Source organism: Anomaloglossus baeobatrachus, chromosome 8 (genome assembly GCF_048569485.1).
Source record: "Anomaloglossus baeobatrachus isolate aAnoBae1 chromosome 8, aAnoBae1.hap1, whole genome shotgun sequence".
Classification (NCBI taxonomy): domain Eukaryota; kingdom Metazoa; phylum Chordata; class Amphibia; order Anura; family Aromobatidae; genus Anomaloglossus; species Anomaloglossus baeobatrachus.
This window is the reverse complement of record NC_134360.1, coordinates 226,782,204-226,800,442: the sequence shown is the minus strand read 5'-3', so window position 1 is coordinate 226,800,442 and position 18,239 is coordinate 226,782,204. Positions and strand designations below refer to the sequence as shown.

Here is an 18,239-nt window from a genome sequence, read left to right as displayed (position 1 = left end):
CAGGTACATCGTTGCGACTGGACAATGGATCCGTCGTTTTTTAGCTGTCAACGGACAAGTTATTTCGCAGGATTCTGTTCACAGGAATCCTGTGAAAAAACTCATCCGTTGCATTCGTTGTGCGTCTGTTTTACGATAGATCCGTCGTGATCCGTTTGTTTTTGAGGCAGTCCAATGGGAGTGCCAGACATGCTGGGCATGCTCAGTAGAGCATGATGGAATCCAGCACTGGATTCCATCGTGTGACGGATTACGACAGAATCCAGCACCATAGACATCCATTAAACCTCTTGACGGAATCCTGCGGAGTGCCTTTTTTGCCCATGGCCGAAAGAGAAGGCGACGCACCCGGAGAATGGAGACGCCCATCCAACCCATCTGCACCACAACGACCGTTTAGGTGAGTATTATAAACTGATTTTTCTGTTCTACACAGCGGCCTGGGCTCTTATATACAGCATGTTAGAATGCTGCATATAAGAGCCCAGTGGTGGTGGCCTCAGATTATAGGCCCCAAATCTGGTGACAGGTTCCCTTTAAGTGTCCTCTTCTTGCCACTTATTACTACCGTATTATGCACAAACAACACATCCAGCTCTGCTACATCTGCGGACTGATTAGCTGTCATGGCGCTCATCTTCTGTCATTGTTGTCTGAAATTCCATTTACAGGGGGTTATTTTTAGCTGGGGGCTCTCGCTTTGTGTTTTAGCAGTTGTGATATCTGGTCCTGCTCATATTACAAGGAGCCGCGGCTGCGAGAAAGGAGACGTCCTATAAACTTATGGGAAATTATAAATCTCGGCCGAGCCAGACCTGCACAGGTAATGTATAACATTTTATATCTGCACGCTGCGGCAGAGGCTCGTGTGTATGGACGGCGCTGGCCATAGTGGGGTTATTCCTGATACCGACTATAGGGCACCGATCATAACAGATTTAGTGTTGCCATTGTATGTAAAGTGCTATGGAATTACTAGCGCTATATAAATGAATAAATTATTATTATTAATAATAATAATAATAATAATATTTATCAATCATCATCCGACAGAAATTGGGGATGAGTAACGGGGACGTCTGCCTGAGAAATTGTCAGAAAAATTCAGATTTGTAAAAAAACCAAAACACTAATATTGGTAAACGGCGCCTCTGGAAGGCTCACCGGGCTCTATAGGATCATGTGATCTCCAAAGTCACGGCCAAAAGTTTTGAAATTGCTACATTCTTTATCACACGGTTCACAGCTTCAAGGTTTCTGGCTCTTTACATCGGAGGGTTCTTTGGTGACTGACACAATTAGGAACATTCCATCAGTTGTTACATCTTTTGTTGACAAATACGATTGTGTAAACTAAAGATTGAATATTTCTCCCTCACGATGTGTGGGGGCTTCTCATCCATGGAGGGGGTCACTCACAAACTGTGGGGGCTTTTTATCTATGGAGGGGGTCACTCGCAATATGTGGGGGCTTCTCATCCATGGAGGGGCTCACTCACAATGTGTGGAGGTTTTATATCCATAGAGGTGGTCACTCAAATTGTGTGGGGGCTTCTCATCCATGGAGGGGGCTCACTCGCAATATGTGGGGGCTTCTCATCCATGGAGGGGGTCACTCACAATGTGTGGAGGCTTTATATCCATGGAGGAGGTCACTCACAATATGTGGGGGCTTCTTATGTATGGAGGGGGTCACTCACAATATGTGGGGGCTTCTTATCTATGGAGGAGGTCACTCACAATATGTGGGGGCTTCTTATCTATGGAGGGGGTCACTCACAATATGTGGGGGCTTCTTATCTATGGAGGGGGTCACTCGCAATATGTGGGGGCTTCTCATCCATGGAGGGGCTCACTCACAATGTGTGGAGGTTTTATATCCATAGAGGTGGTCACTCAAAATGTGTGGGGGCTTCTCATCCATGGAGGGGCTCACTCGCAATATGTGGGGGCTTCTCATCCATGGAGGGGGTCACTCACAATGTGTGGAGGCTTTATATCCATGGAGGAGGTCACTCACAATGTGTGGGGGCTTCTCATCCATGGAGGGGGTCACTCACAATGTGTGGGGGGTTCTCATCCATGGAGGGGGTCACTCACAATGTGTGGAGCTTTTATATCCATGGAGGGGGTCACTCACAATGTGTGGAGGCTTTATATCCATGGAGGGGGTCACTCACAATGTGTGGAGGTTTTATATCCATGGAGGGGGTCACTCACAATGTGTGGAGGCTTTAAATCCATGGAGGGGGTCACTCACAATGTGTGGAGGCTTTATATCCATGGAGGAGGTCACTCACAATGTGTGGAGGCTTTATATCCATGGAGGGGGTCACTCACAATGTGTGGAGGCTTTATATCCATGGAGGAGGTCACTCACAATGTGTGGAGGCTTTATATCCATGGAGGGGGTCACTCACAATGTGTGGAGGCTTTATATCCATGGAGGGGGTCACTCACAATGTGTGGAGGCTTTATATCCATGGAGGAGGTCACTCACAATGTGTGGAGGCTTTATATCCATGGAGGGGGTCACTCACAATGTGTGGAGGCTTTATATCCATGGAGGGGGTCACTCACAATGTGTGGAGGCTTTATATCCATGGAGGGGGTAACTCACAATGTGTGGGGGCTTCTCATCCATGGAGGGGGTCACTCACAATGTGTGGAGGCTTTATATCCATGGAGGGGGTCACTCACAATGTGTGGAGGCTTTATATCCATGGAGGGGGTCACTCACAATGTGTGGGGGCTTCTCATCCATGGAGGGGGTCACTCACAATGTGTGGAGGCTTTATATCCATGGAGGGGGTCACTCACAATGTGTGGAGGCTTTATATCCATGGAGGGGGTCACTCACAATATGTGGGGGCTTCTTATCTATGGAGGAGGTCACTCACAATATGTGGGGGCTTCTTATCTATGGAGGGGGTCACTCACAATATGTGGGGGCTTCTTATCTATGGAGGGGGTCACTCGCAATATGTGGGGGCTTCTCATCCATGGAGGGGCTCACTCACAATGTGTGGAGGTTTTATATCCATAGAGGTGGTCACTCAAAATGTGTGGGGGCTTCTCATCCATGGAGGGGCTCACTCGCAATATGTGGGGGCTTCTCATCCATGGAGGGGGTCACTCACAATGTGTGGAGGCTTTATATCCATGGAGGAGGTCACTCACAATGTGTGGGGGCTTCTCATCCATGGAGGGGGTCACTCACAATGTGTGGGGGCTTCTCATCCATGGAAGGGGTCACTCACAATGTGTGGAGGCTTTATATCCATGGAGGGGGTCACTCACAATATGTGGGGGCTTCTTATCTATGGAGGAGGTCACTCACAATATGTGGGGGCTTCTTATCTATGGAGGGGGTCACTCACAATATGTGGGGGCTTCTTATCTATGGAGGGGGTCACTCGCAATATGTGGGGGCTTCTTATCTATGGAGGGGGTCACTCGCAATATGTGGGGGCTTCTCATCCATGGAGGGGCTCACTCACAATGTGTGGAGGTTTTATATCCATAGAGGTGGTCACTCAAAATGTGTGGGGGCTTCTCATCCATGGAGGGGCTCACTCGCAATATGTGGGGGCTTCTCATCCATGGAGGGGATCACTCACAATGTGTGGAGGCTTTATATCCATGGAGGAGGTCACTCACAATGTGTGGGGGCTTCTCATCCATGGAGGGGGTCACTCACAATGTGTGGGGGCTTCTCATCCATGGAAGGGGTCACTCACAATGTGTGGAGGCTTTATATCCATGGAGGGGGTCACTCACAATGTGTGGAGGCTTTATATCCATGGAGGGGGTCACTCACAATGTGTGGAGGCTTTATATCCATGGAGGGGGTCACTCACAATGTGTGGAGGCTTTATATCCATGGAGGGGGTCACTCACAATGTGTGGAGGCTTTATATCCATGGAGGGGGTCACTCACAATGTGTGGAGGCTTTATATCCATGGAGGAGGTCACTCACAATGTGTGGAGGCTTTATATCCATGGAGGGGGTCACTCACAATGTGTGGAGGCTTTATATCCATGGAGGGGGTCACTCACAATGTGTGGAGGCTTTATATCCATGGAGGGGGTAACTCACAATGTGTGGGGGCTTCTCATCCATGGAGGGGGTCACTCACAATGTGTGGAGGCTTTATATCCATGGAGGGGGTCACTCACAATGTGTGGAGGCTTTATATCCATGGAGGGGGTCACTTGTGGCGCCCCTGACCTGGTCAGGCACCACTGAGTACTGCACCCATGCTGGGGACAGTACAATACAGGTAATCCAGAAGGCTGACTGGGGTGTGGAACACAGGCGCATAGTGATCAGGCCTCACACATGTACCCATGAGAGGACCCCTGGGGATCCCAGGAGGGGGCAAGCCTTCACCTTCACTGGAATAGTGGAGGGGGTAGAGCCTCCATCTCCTCTCAAGGGGTGTGGTAGAGAGGCTGGTTGCTAGGTGGCGTAGGCAAGAACAGGAGAGGAGGAGCAGTGAGCCAGTTCAGTGTAGAGTCCAGGGAGCTCAAGTGAGGAGCAGATCCCTGGAGCTGTGCAATCTGACAGCGTCCGCGCAGTGGCTACAGACGGGGGAGAACGGTCAACTAGGAGTGCTGCCTGAAAGCCAGCTTCAGCTAGAGAGTGCACGGAGTGGGAAGTAAGGAGACTGCTAGAGAGCACCAGGCCCAACCGGGCGGCAGATCCCGAAGCGAGGATAGATTCACCTTTCCCTGCTAAACCTGCCGGTGTGGGGCTCTTAAAGCCCACACCACAACACTACAAAAGCCGCAGCCACGTAACCGCAGTGAGGGCCCATAGGTCATAGGAGGCAAGAGGCTGGAGTGGCCTGGTCCGGGGAACAAGCACACGGCGAAACAAGAAGGGGAGAGAGGCTTGGAGCATCTTCCCTGGGTGACCCCCATAGAGACTCAAAGTCGGGGTCACCCCAAACCACCAAGGGCTAAGGAAGGCGAGTCAGTAGTCACCCTCATAAAGTCAGCCTGAAGGACACCTGGTTCCCATCTGGTTCATCCCAGCTACGCCCGGGCTACTCACCCTGCCATCAAATGTGAGTAAAGCCCTTGAAAGACATTCCTGCTTGTGTGGTTATTCTGCGACTTGTGGTACTACAAACCTACACAGGGCCCTGGGGCTTGCCTCACTCTCAGGAGGCTCCTACATCTAACTGCACATATCATCAGCCCCAGGCGTCCCCTAACCTGCAGTGGCGGTCCCCACTGACCGCAATACTGAGAGTGGCGTCACGATCAAACAAGAAGATTCCTACCTGTGACCAGCACCAGCTACGTGGAGTCCCTGAAGGTATGCACCGACACAACACCTGCGGGGCTTCACATCTGGCGTCACGAACAGGATAAGGACTAGACCTGTTCAGACAGGTGACCATGTGCCTAGGCGGTCCGCTTGAAAAATTGGAAGCGCCGCCATATTGCCACCATGAAAAGCGCGCTGAAAAACAACAGCAGCCCGCGCTGGGAGAAGTTACCGCCCACGAAGAGGTGTGGCTACCCAGAGATCCCCTGCAGAGTTCTGACCTTGCCGGCTGTGAAAGCGGAAGCGTCGAGAAACGGCGGAGCAGAAGGGAAGCCAGCAGCTTGGTAGAGAAAATGGAGTCCAGACGCGGATACCCAGAACCAGGCACTGCTGCCTGGTGGTGCCGAGAGCTTGCCATCTTCTGCGACCGGCTGGAGGCCGGGATCGTGCGACGGCTCAGAGAAGAACGCACGGAGCTCCTGGAAATGGCTGCGGCGGTGCGGACCTATGAGGAGGGAGCCGCGCGGAGCCTGCCGGATCGAGCGGCGACGACGATTCAGACCCCGATGGGTGAGTCCGGTGTTGCCCCGGCTAGAACAAGAGCCCCGACCCTAGCTGCTGCGACCGCGGTCCCAGAGGAGGCGCCCGATGCGGCGACGCTGAGTGAGGCCGCAGCCACGCTAGATGCGGCCCGCCAAGTCCAGGCCGCTGCAGCGATGCCCCGCCTGTCCCGCAGGGCTCCGACCACCACGGCAGTGCTCATCCGTGCTGCAGGTGTGACGCTGACCCAGGCTGCCACCCTACTGAACCCGGTCCGCCAAGACCCCAACGCAGCAGCGACGCTAGTCCGCGCCGCAAGTGATATGCTGAACCAGGCCGCAGCCCCGCCGGGTGCGGCCCGCCAAGCTCCGATCGATGCAGCGACGTCCAGCCCAGCCTGCACAGAGACCCCTGCAACAGCGACACTGATCCAGGCCGCCGCCATGCCGGGCGTGGCCCGCCAAGACCAGGCCGCCGCCATGCCGGGCGCGGCCCGCCAAGACCAGGCCGCCGCCATGCCGGGCGCGGCCCGCCAAGACCAGGCCGCCGCCATGCCGGGCGCGGCCCGCCAAGACCAGGCCGCCGCCATGCCAGGCGCGGCCCGCCAAGACCAGGCCGCCGCCATACAGGGCGCGGCCCGCCAAGAAGAGAAGACTACCTCATCATTTTCCCCGGCCTGCAAGGCCAGAGCAGACACCGCTCCCCAGTCCACAGAGGTCCCTGCTAGAAAGACCCTGATAGGAGAGGATCCCGAATACTGGAAGCTGAAGGCTGACCTAGAGGCCCAGTTCCCACAAGAGATGGTGGATCGGTACCTGCTCCCTCCGTATACCCCCAAGGAGATTCAGACAACTCCTGCAGCTGCGCCAGAGAGTCCACCGCCCAGACCAGCGGAAGCAAGCCCATCCCCAGCACTGCCACCAAAGGAGTGCAGCGAAGAACTAAGGGGGAGAGGAGGCCAGGAAGCTGAGGAGCTGACTCCGGAGCCAACCGCAGCAGACCCCTACCCAGAGCCGGAGATGCTGCCCTATTCCCGCTGGGAGGAGGAAGACTTGACACCGTCAGCAGATGAAGATCAACCCAAAGACCTCACCTGGAAGCCCACAGGCATGAATCCAGCCCGCAAGACACGGCGCAGCAGAACACAGGTTGCTCCAACACCGCAGTCTCCAGAGCAGAGGGAGGTCACGGTCAGAGACCTGGAGGAGAAAAGGTGCCTAAGAAGGTCCAAAGCCCAGGCTAGAGGACCCCTTTACAGAGGAATAGTAGAAGACTTCAACCTGAAAAGCGGATACGGCTTCATTGTAGTAAAAGGAATAAAAGAGGGCATATTTGTAAATCGGAGAGATGTTCAAGCCCACCTGCCCAGAGGACATTCAGGCAGAAATTTGAAAATTGGGGACTTAGTACAGTTCACCTTACATCAAGGAGAAAGGGGCTACTATGCCTTAGACGTAGCACCATGTCCCAGACAAGAAAGACAAGAAAGACAAGAAAGACAAGAAAGACAAGAAAGACAAGAAAGAAAAGACAGAGATAGAGAAACAGATACAGAAAAAGAAACAGACGAAGACCAAGAAAGGAAAGATAAAGATCCTACAGATGCAACAACCACAGACAAAGATCCTACAGATGAGACAACCACGGACGACGACGGAGAGCAAGAAAGTCACAGGTGCCAGTGCCCAACATGCCCACGCCCTGGTGAAAAAGAGGAGTAAAGTAAAGGAAAGTAAGAAGTTACTGTTTTGACAAGTTTTGACAAGTTTTGTTTGCAACGTTTAAGAAATGCGCCCACAAAAACTATTGTGAGAAATAAACTTTAAGGCTATGAACTTGCTATAGCCACAAACTCTCGCAGTGTAAATAGTTACACCAGTGGCACCACCACCAGGGCCAGCCTGTTTAGGGGCTTGGCTCGTCTGCAACCAGGGGGGCCCGTCCGTAGAAAAGGGCCTTGGCTCACCTGCGACCAGAGAGCACGCCTGTTTATGGGGCCTTGGCTCACCACCACAAAGAGGGTACCTGGCCAGCACCAACTGTGGAGGCCGCCTCTGCATCCTGCCAGAAGAGGCTGACGGCGCGGATCCACCAGGCCAGGTATACCCTGAAACCACCAGCCCATGAAAGCCGCCTCTACATCCTGCCAGAAGTGGCTGAAGTCGCGGCCAACGGGAGAGGAAGATTGGAGGAAAGGTCTGGGGAAGTAGATGGCCCAGATCTGGTTACCAAAAGGACCGGTGACCTGCCTCCTGAGAGGGTTTTGGGTGGGTTAACGGACTTGTGGGTGGAAGGTGGTGATGTCTGATACCTGGTGCTTTTAAATGTTTTACATGTTTTAATGTTTTATGCATTTTAAAATGTTGTCTTGCAGCCCGAGGACGTGCTGGTGATAACTAAGGGGGAATGTGGCGCCCCTGACCTGGTCAGGCACCACTGAGTACTGCACCCATGCTGGGGACAGTACAATACAGGTAATCCAGAAGGCTGACTGGGGTGTGGAACACAGGCGCATAGTGATCAGGCCTCACACATGTACCCATGAGAGGACCCCTGGGGATCCCAGGAGGGGGCAAGCCTTCACCTTCACTGGAATAGTGGAGGGGGTAGAGCCTCCATCTCCTCTCAAGGGGTGTGGTAGGAGAGTCTGGTTGCTAGGTGGCGTAGGCAAGAACAGGAGAGGAGGAGCAGTGAGCCAGTTCAGTGTAGAGTCCAGGGAGCTCAAGTGAGGAGCAGATCCCTGGAGCTGTGCAATCTGACAGCGTCCGCGCAGTGGCTACAGACGGGGGAGAACGGTCAACTAGGAGTGCTGCCTGAAAGCCAGCTTCAGCTAGAGAGTGCACGGAGTGGGAAGTAAGGAGACTGCTAGAGAGCACCAGGCCCAACCGGGCGGCAGATCCCGAAGCGAGGATAGATTCACCTTTCCCTGCTAAACCTGCCGGTGTGGGGCTCTTAAAGCCCACACCACAACACTACAAAAGCCGCAGCCACGTAACCGCAGTGAGGGCCCATAGGTCATAGGAGGCAAGAGGCTGGAGTGGCCTGGTCCGGGGAACAAGCACACGGCGAAACAAGAAGGGGAGAGAGGCTTGGAGCATCTTCCCTGGGTGACCCCCATAGGGACTCAAAGTCGGGGTCACCCCAAACCACCAAGGGCTAAGGAAGGCGAGTCAGTAGTCACCCTCATAAAGTCAGCCTGAAGGACACCTGGTTCCCATCTGGTTCATCCCAGCTACGCCCGGGCTACTCACCCTGCCATCAAATGTGAGTAAAGCCCTTGAAAGACATTCCTGCCTGTGTGGTTATTCTGCGACTTGTGGTACTACAAACCTACACAGGGCCCTGGGGCTTGCCTCACTCTCAGGAGGCTCCTACATCTAACTGCACATATCATCAGCCCCAGGCGTCCCCTAACCTGCAGTGGCGGTCCCCACTGACCGCAATACTGAGAGTGGCGTCACGATCAAACAAGAAGATTCCTACCTGTGACCAGCACCAGCTACGTGGAGTCCCTGAAGGTATGCACCGACACAACACCTGCGGGGCTTCACACACTCACAATGTGTGGGGGCTTCTCATCCATGGAGGGGGTCACTCACAATGTGTGGAGGCTTTATATCCATGGAGGGGGTCACTCACAATGTGTGGAGGCTTTATATCCATGGAGGGGGTCACTCACAATGTGTGGGGGCTTCTCATCCGTGGAGGGATTCTCAGGCCAGTTCTGCGAGTAAAGGTCGTGTCGGGAGGTGCTGTATGGCGGTGATGTGGTGTTGATGCGGCGCAGTAGATTACATTCGATTCCATAGTATAAAGTCGTTCAGGCTTCATGAGGCGGAGAAAATATATTCAAACTAGTGAGACAGGAGGAGTGAAACTGTTCACAATCCGCTTGATGATCTACCCAACTTTTCGGGGGATCCAGGCCATATGAGCTGCACCTCATTATTTATAGCCAGTGTGAACCTGTAGGAGACATCACTGCTTTATCCACTCCCCACCAGGGGCTTATTAACCACTATAATGTCCGGGTTATTACAGATGAGTGGAAGAAAAAAGTGAGCGAGTCGTATCAGGTGATTGTGGAGCGGCTGGAGGACGACCTTCATATCCAGGAGGGGGAGCAGCTGGAGCTACAGATGGTTTTCAGGTAAAGCTCCTCTGTAAAACCTCCATTATCAGATATAGCAGGGCTGAGTTTGTTCTCGCACAGCTGGCCACCCTGAGGCTTCAGTTTTACATGGGACTGCCATCAGCCCTATACATTTAGTTTCTTGCATATTGTTGCTCTATGCTCCGCAGCATTGTACTCCATTTGTGGTTACTGATCAGTTCTTGACCCAATTTCTCATCTCTCACCCACTGGGGTCACCTATCAGTTTGGAGGGTACTGTAGTGTTAACCAAATGTGCAACTGTGTGATCATCCCACGGGAGATATTCATCTATTCCAAGCAATGGCGCTGCTCATTCAGTGACTGCAAGCAGAGATACCGACTCATTATATCTTATGTAAAGAGAGAGGGAATGGAAACACAGCAGAACGGACAGCTGTCCCGTATTCATCATCTCTTGTGAAAAAAGGCGATTTCTAAGGCTCCTGGAAATGCCAGTGAATGTGTCCTGCACCCCACAATAATATAATCTTTATTTTTGCATAGCACCAACGCATTCCTCAGCACTTTACAGACATTATCATCACTGTCCCCATTGGGGCTCAAAACCTACATTACTTATCTGTATGTCTTTGGAGTGTGGGAGGAAACCGGAGAAAACCCAGAATGTACAGACTTCTGCACCCGACAAACAACCACCTCCCCACGCTCCTGCACCTCCCTAGGTTCTTGCACCTCCCCACGCTCCTGCACCTCCCTAGGTTCTTGCACCTCCCCACACTCCTGCACCTCCCTAGGTTCTTGCACCTCCCCACGCTCCTGCACCTCCCTAGGTTCTTGCACCTCCCCACGCTCCTGCACCTCCCTAGGTTCTTGCACCTCCCCACACTCCTGCACCTCCCTAGGTTCTTGCACCTCCCCACACTCCTGCCCCTCCCCACGCTCCTGCACCCCACAAACTATCACCTCCTTGCGTTCCTGCACCTCGTTGCGCTCTTGCACTCCTGTACCTCCCTGCGCTCTTGCACCTCCTCATGTTACTGCCCCTCTCTGCGCTCTGGGATCTGTATTTGGGGTGGACCGGTTTGGGCTATGTATACGGGGTGGACCGGTTTGAGCTCTGTATAGGGGGTGGACTGGTATGGGGTCTGTATATGGATTAGACTGGTCTGTGCACTGTATATGGTGTGGACTGGTCTGGGCTCTGCACACTGGGTGGACCGGTCTGGGCTCTGCACACTGGGTGGACCGGTCTGAGCTCTGCACACTGGATCGGGCTCTGCACACCGGCTGGACCGGTCTGGGCTCTGCACACCGGCTGGACCGGTCTGGGCTCTGCACACCGGCTGGACCGGTCTGGGCTCTGCACACCGGCTGGACCGGTCTGGGCTCAGCACACGGGCTGGACCGGTCTGGGCTCAGCACACGGGCTGGGCCGGTCTGGGCTCAGCACACGGGCTGGACAGGTCTGGGCTCAGCACACGGGCTGGACCGGTCTGGGCTCAGCACACGGGCTGGACCGGTCTGGGCTCAGCACACGGGCTGGACCGGTCTGGGCTCAGCACACGGGCTGGACCGGTCTGGGCTCAGCACACGGGCTGGACCGGTCTGGGCTCAGCACACGGGCTGGACCGGTCTGGGCTCAGCACACGGGCTGGACCGGTCTGGGCTCAGCACACGGGCTGGACCGGTCTGGGCTCAGCACACGGGCTGGACCGGTCTGGGCTCAGCACACGGGCTGGACCGGTCTGGGCTCAGCACACGGGCTGGACCGGTCTGGGCTCTGCACACGGGCTGGACCGGTCTGGGCTCTGCACACGGGCTGGACCGGTCTGGGCTCTGCACACGGGCTGGACCGGTCTGGGCTCTGCACACGGGCTGGACCGGTCTGGGCTCTGCACACGGGCTGGACCGGTCTGGGCTCTGCACACGGGCTGGACCGGTCTGGGCTCTGCACACGGGCTGGACCGGTCTGGGCTCTGCACACGGGCTGGACCGGTCTGGGCTCTATACTGGTGCAGTCTCTGTGACACTCTTTGGACCTGCAGTCCTCTCATTCTGGATGTGCCGGACTCTTCCTCCCGGGGCGGGCGCAGCAGAGTGTAATGTTCCACAGTAAATCACAGACACGCAGAACAGATTAATATCCTGGGGACACAGAGAACTGTTCCTTTCCCATTTCAGGGATATTTAGGAGCAGGGGTTCTAATGCGCGGCCTCCACACGGAACATTCCTGCGAAGAAGGTGAATCTGGAGAATCTGATGCCCCAACATGAAATCTGATGGTAATATAAATATATCTGATGTTACGGGGCCGAATCAGCAAAGATGTCTGGCGTAAAATATTCTCAAAGGTCGGAAAATCATTGTACAGCGGAAATCTGCAGAAAACTTGAGTCTCCGCCATAATGTCCGGAGCCCGGGGGGAATGAGGCACGGAGGAGTCTGTCCAAAAAATCATCAAAAATCATCATTACCTGTCAGAAATACTCCTTTAGAATCTGACAGGAGACACATTCCTGGTGAGGAGCAAAGAGGCGACGGTCACTGAGAAGATGGCGGGGACGCGCCTCTTACTAAATACTGTCCTGCACCACGCCCAGGATCAGTAATGTACATACACAGTGACTGCACCAGCAGAATAGTGAGTGCAGCTCTGGAGTATAATACAGGAGGTAACTCAGGATCAGTAATGTATGTACACAGTGACTACACCAGCAGAATAGTGAGTGCAGCTCTAGAGTATAATACAGGATGTAACTCAGGATCAGTACAGGATCAGTAATGTATGTACACAGTGACTGCACCAGCAGAATAGTGAGTGCAGCTCTGGAGTATAATACAGGAGGTAACTCAGGATCAGTAATGTATGTACACAGTGACTACACCAGCAGAATAGTGAGTGCAGCTCTGGAGTATAATACAGGATGTAACTCAGGATCAGTACAGGATCAGTAATGTAATGTATGTACACAGTGACTGCACCAGCAGAATAGTGAGTGCAGCTCTGGAGTATAATACAGGAGGTAACTCAGGATCAGTACAGGATCAGTAATGTAATGTATGTACACAGTGATTGCACCAGCAGAATAGTGAGTGCAGCTCTGGAGTATAATACAGGAGGTAACTCAGGATCAGTAATGTAATGTATGTACATTGTGACTGCACCAGCAGAATAGGGAGTGCAGCTCTGGAGTATAATACAGGAGGTAACTCAGGATCAGTACAGGATCAGTAATGTAATGTATGTATACAGTGACTGCACCAGCAGAATAGTGAGTGCAGCTCTGGAGTATAATACAGAATGTAACTCAGGATCAGTACAGGATCAGTAATGTATGTACACAGTGATTGCACCAGCAGAATAGTGAGTGCAGCTCTGGAGTATGATACAGGAGGTAACTCAGGATCAGTAATGTAATGTATGTACACAGTGACTGCACCAGCAGAATAGGGAGTGCAGCTCTGGAGTATAATACAGGATGTAACTCAGGATCAGTACAGGATCAGTAATGTAATGTATGTACACAGTGATTGCACCAGCAGAATAGTGAGTGCAGCTCTGGAGTATGATACAGGAGGTAAGTCAGGATCAGTAATGTATGTACATTGTGACTGCACCAGCAGAATAGGGAGTGCAGCTCTGGAGTATAATACAGGATGTAACTCAGGATCAGTAATGTAATGTATGTACACAGTGACTGCACCAGCAGAAAACTGAGTGCAGCTCTGGAGTATAATACAGGAGGTAACTCAGGATCAGTACAGGATCAGTAATGTAATGTATGTATACAGTGACTGCACCAGCAGAATATTGAGTGCAGCTCTGGAGTATAATACAGGATGTAACTCAGGATCAGTACAGGATCAGTAATGTATGTACACAGTGATTGCTTCAGCAGAATAGTGAGTGCAGCTCTGGAGTATAATACAGGATATAACTCAGGATCAGTAATGTATGTACACAGTGACTGCACCAGCAGAATAGTGAGTGCAGCTCTGGAGTATAATACAGGAGGTAACATCTATGTTGTAGTATATTTCTATGTGTGATTTCCATATAAACTTTGCTGTCCCCTATAAATAATAATGTTTCCTCTCCTCTATGGCAGCAGTAAGGCAATTCTCTCAGAACACAAATAAAGACAAGTCTAGAAATTTGGCAAATTGATTGTTTATTGCTTGTATTTGTCTTTTCTGCACAGAATTTACAAGCGCGGGGCGATGTGTGAGGAGTGATTTGCGGAATGTCATGGTTAATTACATTGTAATTATGTCAGTGAGATATTATTTCCATTAGCGCTGATGCAGATTGTGGCTTAACATTATCTAAACAATCCTTTTTGGCAAGCGGATAAATATTGCAAGAAATGTATTAAGGATTCACCATGAATCCTCCGCGCAGTGTCTGGCAGATACTGCAATTTTTATTGTTAGGAAATCGCATTAGCGTTAATACATTTGCATGAAGAATCTTAAACTCATGGAAACCTTGTGATCCGTCTAGTTATTCTTATTTGCAAGGTTAATTTCCAGAAACAGCGCCACTTCTGTCCAGTGGCCAGGTGCGGTACTGCAGTTAAGTCCCATTGAAATGATTACTGGATTCCAGCTTGTGTTTGCAGTTGGTGGGAAAATGCAATAGTTATAGACGAGAATCAAACAGAAGTAACAATACTGATAATCCAGAACCTCCTGGTTCAGGCACATTCTGCCATAAGATATAGAGAGATCAAATACTTAGAGGCAATAAATAATGAACTCATCAACTATTGACTCTGAGTTTTGGGAGATGGCAGTAACGGCCGATGCAGGTAGTCACTGCTGTATATAGGATCGGATCACATGAATTCACCTGCACTCTGGATCCTTATAGTAGCTATATTGTTGTACACAGGGGCAGTATTATAGCAGTTATATTCTTGTACATAGGGGGCAGTATTATAGTAGTTATATTCTTGTACATAGGAGCAGTATTATAGTAGTGATATTCTTGTACATAGGAGCAGTATTATAGTAGTTATATTCTTGCATATAGGAGCAGTATTATAGTAGTTATATTCTTGTACATTAGGGCAGTATTATAGCAGTTTTTTTCTTGTACATAGGAGGCAGTATTATAGTAGTTATATTCTTGTACATAGGAGCAGTATTATAGTAGTTATATTCTTGTACATAGGGAGCAGTATTATAGTAGTTATATTCTTGTACATAGGAGCAGTATTATAGTAGTTATATTCTTGTACATAGGAGCAGTATTATAGTAGTTATATTCTTGTACATAGGAGCAGTATTATAGTAGTTATATTCTTGCATATAGGAGCAGTATTATAGTAGTTATATTCTTGTACATTAGGGCAGTATTATAGCAGTTTTTTTCTTGTACATAGGAGGCAGTATTATAGTAGTTATATTCTTGTACATTGGGGATAGTGGATTGTTCATGTTTGGATATATCCATAGAGTTTAATGACTTGATTGATCTCGCTTGTCTGACCCTATTCACACCTGGAGTGTTAGCAGAGTTGTTTTGTATTGATGGATTTCTTAGTCTCCTCATAGTATTTTCCAGACCGTATTATGACAGCTTGTGCCATATGACAAACTCCGCTCTGCTATCCATGTGCTTGTAGTGGTAACACATAAGGAGGTTGTAAAATGTGCGGTTTTATTTCTTACGATCGCTTGTACGCTATCTATTTTGCCGTCCATCACTTTACTATCAGCATTTCACTTTTTTTGGATTTGTCTGATTAAAATTCACATAAGTAAGTAACCCAGCGCGAGCGGTCACCCCGGTGCGATCAGCCGTACAATCTATTTTGCAGTTCAGACGAAGCCTTCGGCAAAGTCAATTTGAACTATCGGACGGAGAGCGGCCTCTCGCTCCTTCACCTGTGCTGCGTCTGCGGCGGTGAGTACCAGACCTCCGAATCCAAAAATGTGCAAATCCCAGGTAAGAAGTGAAATCAGAGCGATAAATGGTGGAACGGGCAGGAAAGTCTCAAAATCAGAGGAGCGGGAACCTTCCCCCGCACGAAACATATCCAAGAACTTGGGGACAGGGGATTTAGGGGGGATCCCAGGACTGTTCTATGGAGGTCCGGCAGCGGTAGTGAGAAGATATTTTCAGACTTTTAGTAAACTTTTGACCCTTGGAGGAACGATCCCGAATGCCCGGCACTATAGGTCAAAAGTGTAATATCTAGGGATGATCGAATACCTAAAATACTCGGCTTCGCGAATATCTCACGAATAGGTCGCCGCTATGCGAATATTCTATGCATAATGTAAGCCTATGGGATGCTTGTTCCGAATAATTGTTATTCGGTTTTCCCATAGAGTTACATTGCACATCAAATATTCGCGAATAGTGGGGAACTATTTGGAAAATATTCGCAAAGCTGAATATTTGAGGTATTCGATCATCCCTAATAATATCCCTTTAAGGAGAGTGAGGTCAGAACAGCCTGACACCTTCTCTAAGGCCACGTTCACACATTCAGTATTTTATATCAGTATTTTAAGCCCAAATCAGAAGTGGAACAATCTAGAATCATGGGCACCACTTTTGTATTATTCACCCACTCCTGGATTTGGCTACAAATACTGATATAAAATAATGACTGTTGGAAAGCCGGGAAGGACGGGGTTAAAGGGAATCTGTCACCCCTTTGACCTTTTTACACTGTTAATATGGGCATATAGGTTATAGAATGCTGAAAAAATCCATAACTTTATGTCTCCTATCAGATACATTGTTGTGGAAATATCATCTTGTATCTCTTTATGTAAATGAGCTCTTCCAGGCTATGGGGCGGATGCTGCCTGGAAGATAACTCCGCCTCCAGAGATAATTTTACATAAAAGGGGCGTTACCAGTGTGATGAGTGACGGCCGCTCTCTGCTCTCTCTGCAGAGCTGTGTGTGATTATAACTGACACTTCTGCAGTCTCCTCTCCGCTTCAGCCTCCAGCTCGCAGGCAGACAGGGCTGCAACATTGCTGCAATAAAGCAGAGCTCAGAGAACTGCAAAAATGTGTTTTAAAGAAGACAAATTCCATTTCTCCTGATCTGTGTCAGTTACTCATGTCACACTGGTAACGTCCCTTTTATTTAAAATGATCTCTGGAGGCGGAGTTATCTTCCAGGCAGCATCCGCCCCATAGCCTGGAAGAGCTCATTTACATAAAGTGATAACAGATGATATTTCCAACACAAGGCATCTGATATGAGACATAAAAGTAAGACTATTGTCAGCATTCTATAACCTGTATGTCACGCTGTACAAAGGCTAGTAAGACGCAGTACAGCGTAATCCCCACTAGGTGGCAGCAGAGTAGTGAGGGAGAGACAAAGAAACACAGTAATGGAAAGTACAGCAGAGTAATGTCAGCAGGCAGTTAACAGGTGAACCACCAGGGGGCAATAGAGTAGTCAAGCAGTCAGGGTCTAGACAGGAAAGTCAAGTCACTGCAAAGGGAGGATCAAAATAAAGTCAGAAAACAGAACCGAGTCGGAAGCCAGGAGATCAGGTATGCAGAGGGAAACAAAAACAACACAGGAGAGGGAAGTCAGGGACCGGGACAGGCAGACGAAAGGGGGAGGGTACAGGTCAGGACACAGTAGCAGGGAGGCAGGACAGATCGGGAACACTCACCAGAGCCAGTATACAAGCTGCAAGGTAGAGATATCACCGACACTGAACCATAGGTGGAGAGGCAATATATAGCGTCCTGGGATCTGGAACGAGGCAAGGGAAGTTAACCCCTGACATGACCAGGCCAGAGCTGGGTGTAACCACAGCAGGAAAAAGACGGCCTGCATCATGACAGTGTATGCCTATATTAACAGTGTAAAAAGGTCAAAGTGGTGACTGAGTCCCTTTAAATCCTAGCTCTGCTGGGGTTGATTAGGTGCACCTCCCTAGCTTTTTACTAGTACCAGGGAATTGGTTTTCAGGGGGAGCAGAGCAATGTGTGGGGTCTGCAGGGAGCGGCACATAAGGTTGTTGGTGACCGGACTTGGCCAGGAGAAGGGTCTGGATAGCTGCACAGGGGATAGACTGAGGTCAGCGTGTGAGAGGAAGAAAGGACCTCCAGTGCTGGCCTCCTCGGCCAGAATCTGAGCGGGAGAGGACTGTGATGTGAAGGGGCAGCCCGCCCTGATACCTGTCCATTTTCCTGTTACACCTCTGCACACAGAAGGGGAGGTTTAGTTTTGAACCCTTTGAAGTTTTATGAAAGCAAAAACTGCACGTTTGGAGCAAATTGCATTGCCTGTGTGAACACTGCCTGAAAGCGTG

General features: G+C 50.5%; 1 protein-coding gene across 3 annotated transcripts in view; it reads left to right on the top strand.

Moving 5' to 3' along the window:
- The first annotated feature begins 726 nt into the window (after positions 1-726).
- The window catches only part of TNNI3K (TNNI3 interacting kinase), a 215,997-nt gene continuing 198,484 nt past the window's right edge, over positions 727-18,239 (top strand). For all 3 annotated transcript variants that reach the window (XM_075320308.1, XM_075320306.1, XM_075320305.1), the window contains exons 1-3: positions 727-823; positions 9,861-9,969; positions 15,763-15,848. In XM_075320308.1, the coding sequence (XP_075176423.1) occupies positions 784-823; positions 9,861-9,969; positions 15,763-15,848 (235 nt within the window). In that variant the 5' untranslated portion in view covers positions 727-783. The remainder of the gene's footprint in view (positions 824-9,860; positions 9,970-15,762; positions 15,849-18,239) is intronic.